This window comes from Telmatherina bonti (genome assembly GCF_933228915.1).
Source record: "Telmatherina bonti genome assembly, chromosome: 1".
NCBI lineage: Eukaryota > Metazoa > Chordata > Actinopteri > Atheriniformes > Telmatherinidae > Telmatherina > Telmatherina bonti.
Window position 1 is genome coordinate 22,151,604 of NC_136619.1, and position 10,000 is coordinate 22,161,603.

The 10,000-nt window shown below is 36.9% G+C and overlaps 1 protein-coding gene across 1 annotated transcript in view; it reads left to right on the forward strand.

Moving 5' to 3' along the window:
• Window positions 1-10,000, forward strand: part of kiaa1549lb (KIAA1549-like b) — a gene marked incomplete at both ends in the record, with an annotated part of 69,290 nt that overhangs the window by 22,745 nt on the left and 36,545 nt on the right. The window contains one exon of the mRNA XM_079255444.1: window positions 9,914-10,000. This exon is cut by the window's right edge and continues 279 nt beyond it. Coding sequence (XP_079111570.1) covers window positions 9,914-10,000 — 87 coding nt within the window. The remainder of the gene's footprint in view (window positions 1-9,913) is intronic.

Consider the following 10,000-nt stretch of genomic DNA (forward strand, 5'->3'; position numbering starts at 1 on the left):
CACTGGTTTTCCTAAGGTAAGGCATTATCGCATATTAATATTAGATAAGCTGCTGCATTGAGCTTTAGTAGAGGATTGTTTTAAAGCTACAAGTTCATGCAATGGAGTATGGTGTCTCATTTTTAGAAGTATTTGTGAAAGTCTTTGGCTGTTCCTGTTCCAGTGTGGTGTGGTTAGCTGTTAAGTTATAGATACTTGAAGAATTATGACCAATAACTCATTTTCAAAGTCAGAAATCAGAGTGAAATGTCTGTTGAACATGGGCATTTTTGAAAATATATGTGCTCTTTAAAAATATGAACATTTGACACTACACTTTGAATTTAAGAAATGCAAATCCATGGGTATGTTATTTGTGAAAAGCACCTCTCACTTTGCATTGGAGACATAGACATCAAAGTGTATCAGCTTCTTCCTTTTCCTACTTTGTACCTCTCTACCAAACTAAAAGAGAGAAAAAACTGGTTTGTAGATGTCGCCTAACTCTGCTACATGACTTGAGGATATACAAACGGTACATTAAACTTAATTTAGAGATGCACATCAGTGAAATGTCATCCACGAGTTTTAATTACCCATTTCCATTTAGACTATTGACTCATTACAGCTGAAATAATCGTCATTCATGCAAAGGTTTATTTTATTTTTAACCTCTCTTTCTCTGTTTTTCCCACTTTATTAAATGCAGTCCTTCTTGTGGGAATGGAGAGCATGTTTCCACTATCACCTTCCAAAAAAGCTTGCTAAAAGCCCTGAATTATGGCACTCTGACATGTTGTACTCAGCCAATTCCTGCAGTGGCAAACATAGAGGCACTCAATAGGAACATTATCCTATTGTATCATCAGAGGTGCAAATGCACGAGGAAATAACCGTAACATTCAGATTACAGAACACAACATAGCAGTCACAATTTCATCCTCAGTCTCACTTGGATTACTCTCACTGAGTAATGGCCGAATGCTTGGTCACATTTAACTCACATGATCATCAAAGATTTTGCACCTTGCTTCTCACAGGAGCCATCATTTTATTGTACAAACCTGTATATGCTGGCTCAGGCAAAGTAACAAGGACGGTGGAGAGCAGCCTCCGTAAGCAGTAATAAGAGATGGCAGACTGCACCAACATAAGGCATGACTACAGTGTCCTGAGCTGCTTCAGGACAGAAGTAAGTGTGGCGACAAGTCAGGTTGAAAAAGATGAAGAGCTTCTTTAGGCTGCACTTTCGTTTTAAGGGAGGAAGAAAAATGAAGGGGTGGGGGGGGGGGGTGGTAAGAGAAAGATAGGTAGCGAGAGCAGCTTCCTCTTAGTCAGCCGACTGTCCAGTGATTGATTCTTTACTCCGAGGATTTTTTTTTAACACATTTCCTTTTTCACACATTCAATGTGTTTTTGAGACATTCAGAAATGGTTTAACAGTTTTTTTCTTTTCTTTTTTTTTTTTTTGTGTAACTCAACGTACACTATTTATTTTTGTATTTGTTTCATGATGCAGGCCAATTCTCATGATTAATTTATACTGCAGTGTTAACTAAAACTAAGTCTCGTGTTTTCTTTACTGTCCTCACAGTTTAGATTAAAATATATTTTGAGAAGAGAAGAGAAATATCACATTAATAATCTGCACACAGGCTAACTAATATTACACAAAATGATCTATTTAAAGTTTTCTCAAAGTAGGCTCATGTTAACTATCACACTTACCATACAAGATGATGAAAAGGTTTAATAAAAGCAATGACGAGTGTGTTGCATTCTGCCTCCAGATTCAAATATTTGTTCTTAAGGAAAGTGTGTTGTTTCTTCTTTCAAAAGTTATGTAATCAAGCTTTCAGAGGAGACTACAAACACGCTGTCAGAGTAAATGCAAATTCAGTGAATGTCTGAATGAACGTCTCTTTTAAATGGTTTTGGGGTTAAGTGTGTGACACAGGGCCCTGTTTTTAGCAGCTGTTGCGTGTCTTCATACTGTGCTGTTTGTAAAAACATAAGGAGACGCAACAAATGAAAAAGTGCACGCAGTGCGACATCCTGCCTCCCATTCACAGTGTGACCCCAGCAGTTCTTGGCATTTCTGCCCTCGCTTCCTTCCTTCTCCTTCTCCATTTCTGCACACAGAGGCAAACAGAGACGGGATGTGAAATGAATATTTTCAGATCTATTTTTTATAATTCAAATAGAACAACAGCTCAAAGCGATTGCATGTGCTCTTGCTTTCCACAAACAGCTAAAACATTAAAAAAGGACTTTTGAGGCATTTCCTCAGAACGAGTCGACCAGACTTCTCAAATTTGTTTCTCTGCTCCCAGGGTGCCATCCAGCTCACTATTGAATTATCCTCTCTTGTTTACCGTTCTCTGCACATAAGAGAACAAAAACAGCTCAAAGCAAAAGAGAGGAGCTGTGTATAATATGAGTGGAGCAGGGCAGGCCCCACCAGTGTCATGTCTGAGTGCTGGTAGCTCGAAGATAGCGCTGGCTTGCCGAACGGGAAAAAATCAGTGTGCAAATGTGGTCTGTGGTTTGGGCATGCTGGAAGAGGAAGGTTTTTGGGGAAGTCAAGCTCATGCGGCTGTTCTAAAACAAAGACAAGCACAAAAATCAACTTTGAATTAAGAGTTTATTCATTAAATATTCTTAAAATATACATTGCTGTCATAAAGTTTTTTTTACCCATGTTTTGATCAGATTTTGCAGTGCTAAATTTGGAAGTGCAGCTCATGACACGCATCCTGGTAATGAACAATGTTGTTATTTAGTAATCTCCATTTTCCAAGTCTTTGTTTAAATGAAACAGCATAATATGCTATGTTTCATTTGCACTAAATTAATAACTTCAACTTTTGAACCAAAATATTTTGTGTCATGCTAATTTTTATATATCCTGAGCAGTAGCAATATGCATCTAAAAGTTGCAGGACAGTAAACTCAAAAGTGCTAAATCCAAAAATTAAAAGATAAATAAATAATCAGTTATTCTCCTGAATAAAATTATTATCATTAAGTGTCATGTTGACACATCCCTTACATTTAAGACATCTTCTAACACTACTGCATGTGTATGTTTTTGTGTTTATAAAATAAACATAAAAACATCATATTCAAACTGTTAACTGAGTTTGATTTTGTTCAGATGTTTTCTTTTTGTTCTTTATCTCCTAAAGAAGCCAGCGAAGGCTTGTTTATTCTATCTATCTATCTATCTATCTATCTATCTATCTATCTGTCTATCTGTCTATCTGTCTATCTGTCTATCTGTCTATCTGTCTGTCTGTCTGTCTGTCTGTCTGTCTGTCTGTCTGTCTGTCTGTCTGTCTGTACATGCATGTGTTTAATAAATAAATAAATCACATGTTTCATATAGCTAAATATGTGTCTGTATGTAGCTCTAAATGTCTAAATAGCTATATGAAACCAGTGATTAGAAGCAGAGAGGAGTATATTCTTACAATGTAGTGTAATTATTAACCTCAGCAATTATGAATTCTCAATCAAATGAGGTGTAGAAATAGAAGTAATTTACCACATTAGCTTGGCATTTTCTAAAAATCAGTTTTAAGATAGAAGGGTGATTATCTGAAAAATTGCATTTTGCAGTGAGTGACCTACAAACTGTTTCCAATTTTGTTTAGAATGACCGCAAGTTTACTCACTTTCTAGCTCAACTAGACTATTACAGGTGTCCTTACAGGTCTCCCTGAAAGGTCCATTAGAGTGCTGCAGTCAGTCCAGAATGCTGCTGCCTGAGTCCTCACAAAGACCAAGAAAGTGGATCATAAAACTGCAGTCCTCAGATCTTTACGCTAGCTTCCTGTCTGTCAAAGAATTCATTAAAAAAAAAACCTGTTGTTTATAAAGTACTAAATGGTTCAGGGCCAAATTACATGTGTGATCTTCTGGTTTGTTATGAACCAACCAGATGCTCTTTCTGTTCCCAGAGTCAGAACTAAACATGCAGCGGCAGCATTCAGTTTTTTCGCTCCTCAGAGGCAGAAACCAGCACGTCTGCTGAAACTCTTAACAGTTTTACACCAACATTAAAACCTTTTCTGTTTGCTGCCTTTGGAAAAAAAAACAAAAACATTCCTCTCACTGTAACATTTTTTTTAATGCATTTAATTTACTCTGTTTAATATTGTCTGCACTCTGCTGTAATGCTTTTATTGTTTTTAATATTTTCTGGAAAGCACTTTGAATTATCTGGTACACGAAGCTATACAAAGAAACCTGCTTTGCCATACCCTGCCTTATCCACACATCTTGTCCTCTCTTGTCCATTGTTAAAATCCTCCCATATGCTCTGCACCATCAGAGCAGGTGGCAAACCACAGGTGCACGCTACACCTCAGCTTGCGCTCATGTCCATCCCATGCACCCAAACTCATGTTGCCGCTGGGCTCGCTAATCAACTGTGGAAGTTCTCTCTGACCTCTTTGTGGCCTTGAGGCAGGACTCTTGTCCTTTATTTTAAAAGTCCTTTTGTGAGTGTAATTCCCTTATTGACCCCCTTTCTTCTGTATCACCAGTCTTTAAGAATGGATTAAATATTGCAGTGCAGCAATTTCACTAATCACATTTAGCACTTTAGTGATTTATTGAAGAAAAGGACTTAAGTTGGATCATGAAGACAGCATGAAGAAATGAACACTGACAGTTAATGAAATTCCTCTGAAAGCATGAAAAAGAGCATATAGCAATTCTCTAAGCCATTTAACATATTTAGGAGTTTATTCAGAGAAGGTAACAAGGACCTTAATATTAATCTGTTTCTACTAGATCAAAAGAAAAAAAGGTGTTTTTAGTGCCAGTTGTATGAGTGCACAATGCTTTAGGCTGTTTATAATTCAGAAAAATGGACTCAAAGTGCTCATATCTCTGCAGAATGTGCTGCATAATTGCATAAATTTCACAGTTTATAATGGGCTATGTTTTTATCAAGAAAATGCGATAGGAAAAAGAAGATAGACAAAAATCATGTGTATGCTTCTGTTATACACAATTGTTGTTAAGTTGATCCACAATGGTGGATTGGAGTGAGAGCTGCTGCACTTTAGCAGGAGACACATGCTGAGGGGGTGGGGGATGTGACAAGACTGCTAAGCTTTATAAATGGATAGAAGAACCTCTGTACGGACGAGTCGAGGATGTGCTGAGAATAAAAGGAATGAAGAGGACAGGAGGGGATGATGGACAACTACGTCAGCCATATTGGTCTGTTAATCACCTCCAGCATCTTGATGATAGTACTTGTCTCCTCATGAGCCTTTTTCTGACTTTTACTAAGGCGTGGTTTGTCCAAGGACACAAAACCCTGCAACATGAACCTGTTGTGCATTTTCAGACATAGTTTTGGCTGTGCTGAACACACGACCTTTTTCTTTTGAATAATTCTATTTGTTCCACTTTGAGGATTGTCTTTTTCTTCTCTGCTATAGCTTCCATTAAAATACAGTCTGGGCTATTAAAGAGATGGGTTTACACCTGCGAACCTGGCCCGTGAGTAAGGTTTGTGATGAGTGTTCACCCGTTCAACAGATCTGTCATGATAATTTATTTATATGGTACAATGTTCCAAGTGTAATTGTAGTTATTACATTCATTTTAAGACCTTTGTATCCTACAGTACAGATATATTAGTATTAAAACAGGGAAAAAAAAACAAAAATAGAAGCATCTGGGAGTGTAAACCTCCACCAGTTCATTTTTTGGCATTGATTGTGGGCATTATTTTTCAGTTTGAAGCTCTAATGTTAAAGTTATCACAACAACCCCATATTAAAGAACCTTTGAAAAAATTCTTGGATCTAGGTGATGATCCAGATCACCCCAAAAATCTCTTGTTCCTTATTCCACGTCTGAAATTTCTTAAAATGTCATCAAAATTGTCCTGGGTGGGCTTAGGGGTGATGGGCCTTGGATCTGAGGTCTCCATCTGCACTCCAACCCCCTTCTTTGTCAAATCCAGCGTATTTACAGCAATATTATATGTTGACTAAAATGCATTGTCCAAAAAAAAAAAAAAAAAAAGAAAAAAAGATGAATAAATCAATGTTATCAGCCATGATTTTACTGCCAGGTTCCACTTCCACTGTTGCACTTCTGTGACAAATGAAATCCGCAAATGAAATGCCAGTGAAATGCGTCATGATCCCTCAAACTGAGGTTGCTTAAACACGGATCGGATATGTACCGATTTCGGACCACATGTGAAATTGTCCATATGTAACCCATATGAGTTACATATATATATATATATATATATATATATATATATATATATATATATATATATATATATATAAATTTTTTTTTTTAAAACAAAGACAGTAAAATCAGAAAATGATCATTTTAGTTATATGATGATGAATGATCATTGATGTTCATTCCTTTCATTAAAGTTAACAAATCTCTAACCTGCATCACTTTTCAAACAAAGAAAAATTCGGATGTTTGGTCACCTTATTTGGTAATTTTGGTAATTTGGTTAGCTTAATAAAAAGACCATGCCATTAACTTCTTAACAATGAACTGATTTTACACTATTCAATACTGCTTTTAATTTATTATCAATAATAACAATTATTCATTTTGAAGTTTATTTTTAAACTTGTTTTTCCTCTTTTCAATGTTTTCATATTTTACATTTGAAAACTCACAAAAATAAGTAAAAAAAATTGAAGATAAACCATAGTTTTTAATCATTATAATAATTTTTTTATTTCACATTTTTTTATTTAGAAGGGATCGGATAGGAGGAAAGAGAGAATGGAGGTTATGGGAGAGGTTTAAGAATAAAGGAAGGAGAAAGACCCACTGAGCTCTAGACAGAGTTTTAGCTGAAAATAAATTGATTTGCAGTCTGAATGTAAGCAAAGGTTTGTTACTGGGGGCATTTCTTTAATATTATATGGGCATACTAAAGTAAGATCAGTTTCTATGACAACAGACTGTGCACTAGAATTAACAATCTGATATATTCTGTCCAGCTACAGTTGTCTCTGTCGTCATTGTGTGGCAGCAAACTTTTCTGTTGAACTAAACAGCTACTCCCAGGAAATAAATACTTAATTGTACATTTTGGGGTACAAACAATTCTCACTGGAGTGGGACCCATAAAGGTACTACTGTTGTACCTTTAACAGTTCAGTTTATACCTTATAAAGACTAATACTCTTTCCCTGGGGGCTGTCTGGTCTTAGCAAAGTACAAGCTGTGCTGTTGAGAGCACAACAGCGCACCTTTGTGGATACCATCCTGGCAACAATTCTTTATACCCCTCTCCAGATTTGAAAGGAGTTTCTTCCCATAACTGTCTGACCTCAGTTTGAGAAAGAAATTCCTCCATGATCCCAGAAGATCTGGAGGGATTCTTTTCTACATTAGACAGAGGAGGAATTTCCTCAGCTTCTGATTCACTGCATTTTTGTCTCACAAATGTATTTGGAGCTTGTTCTTGTACAAACATCAGAACTTCCAGACTCTGAACTCAACAAGTCTTCTCTAGATTTTTTTTCTCTCTTCTTTCTTTTCTTGAGACTTCTTCAGATTGGATGTTTCTTGTAGAAGTTCTGACTCTTCATCTTGATATTGCCTCTAATTTTCTGGCTCTCTCTCAGTCTCCATGACAGATTTTTCAATAGAGGAAGCAACAGTGGGAGGTTCTTGTGCTCCTCCCATTGTTGCTTCTGCTTGTTGAGTTCTTCCTGAGTTTTCTCCAGAGTAGGCTTTATTCTAGAGGTTTCCTCCACCTTCTGGGCTAAGCAGGTCTCAGCTCACGATGTTCTTGTCCTCTCAGCAGTGGTAGCTGATTTCAGCTGGATGAATCTATTGGAGACATCTGCTTGTAGGCAATTTTTCTCCCTCAGTTCTGCGTAGAGAATGGCAGTCTCCTTCTCAAACACAGATTTCTGAAATTTCATTTGTTGTTTCCTCCTTTCTACTTCAGTCATGAGAGCTGCTTTCTCCTCGGTGAAATTCTGAACATGGAGCTGAACTTAAATCTGGCTCAGTTTGGTCTTGGCTTTGTCCTCTTCATGTTGCAGGATGAAGTCTCTGCCGATTCTCTTTTCATCCTTTCCTCTTGGAGTTGCTGCACCTGCTTAGATTGCACAATTTTACTTTTGTGGACCTAATTTTGGAAGACCTGATTCAGCAAGTCATTGTGTTGTTTCTGCAGTGCAGAGATTTCCTCGTCTTTGACAGCCAAGGTTTGATGAAACTGATGTTCTGGGATCATCAGCAGACCTTGGCTGTGAGTGATGTTCTGTTCGTCAACATGGTACATGTTGATAGAGTGTTTACGTGTTGGGTTGTTGGCCTGCAGAAGCTTTAGGATTGGCTGTGGCTCTGCAGGAGATCAATTTGGGCCGTGGTTCTGTTGGTGGTATTAGAACCACAGATTCTGAAGGAACCCTAAAAAAGGATGTTTGATCCTGAGTTTCCAGATCTTATAGGAAGATCTGCAACTGTTGCTCTCATGAACCACTGTCTTTCAGGCCTGCAGATTTGAGATGTTCCCTGCTTGAACACATCTGACTTAGATGAAAAGTTCTGCACCAGCCTCTTAATGACCCGTAGATTTTTTGCATACACCTGTCAAGCAACATCCAACGGGACTTTACAACAAAGGTGGCACTGGAGGAGCAAAGCACTTGTCATGTCCACAAAAATAAGAAAGAAAAGAAGCAGAAGAAACGGTCGTTGTCATATTGCTATTGTCAGCTATTAATTTCCATCTATTAAAAACAATAGAGGGTGATCTCTAATGGTGGAAGCACTTACTCATCTTGCTTATGGGGAGAGGTGCTGCCATTAAAATGATGGTTCTACCTGAAGTTAATTATCTGTTTTCAGTGATACCCACTAAACCACTCTCCAGTTGTTTTAAGTCACTGGACTCCCACATTTCCAAATTCCTTTGGAAAAACAAGCAATGCTTTGGAAGAGAGACAGAAATGTTTCTGTGTGTGTGTGTGTGAATTGTTTTTCTTTTTATTCAACTAATTCATAATATTTATTTTTCATTCAGTCATATTTATTTACTTATTTTTCACATTATCTATTTATTATTAATATTTATTCATTAATGCTATTAATGTAATATTAAATTGCGCTTTATTTAATTCAAGTCTTTTTCTCTTTGTTTTCTTGTTGTTTTTTTATTTCTTTCTTTCTAAACCAATCTGATGACATGCACAAGCTTGTGCCTTGTCTTGCATGAACGCAAGCATTATCAAACAGGAAATAAGCCATTTGATAATGCTCACATTCATAGTGATTAGTGAAGGTAATTTTGTGTTGACATGGAAGCTGAGCTATTTTTCTCATTGTCAGAAAAATATCTGGTGAAGCTTTGGAGTTTAAATATTGCAGCAGCACATTATCTCAGATCAATGAGACACTCATGTTGGATTTTTTCTTTAAGAGATAAGAGCTTTTACTTTTTAGTTTGATTGATTAAGATGCTTTTTAGCCAACTGTGTTTTAGCCTACATAAGAAAAAGCTGTTTGCTTGAGATGAGTTAAAACATCTGGCTTGTGTTTATCCTGCTGTTACGCATTGATATGTTTTGGATTAATCTTCAAAAGAGTGTTTGACTACAAACATTCAGGGCACTCGTTCATTTAAACTTTCTTCATCACTTTATTGAAGATTCTTTTTTTTTTTTTTTATCTAAAGGGCTTTGGGGGCTAAATTGGAGCTGCATCAGTATTGATTGATTTCTACTGATTAATTTAAAAATGCATTCATGAACTAAAAAAATAAGCCTGGCTGATATTTTATTTTATCACACAAACACTGGTATTAGTGGGTGTTAAGTTGACTGATAATAAACAATAAGGTCAAACTGTGGATTTTTAATGGAGTTTAAGTATTAAATGTCCATCTCGCTTTCTGTTCTTTTAACAGATAAACCCACCTACGATGCCTCAGGTTTCCTGCCCTTACCAAGCGACCCTGCAGTCACAGGTGCTCCTGCTCGTGCACTGGCTGAGC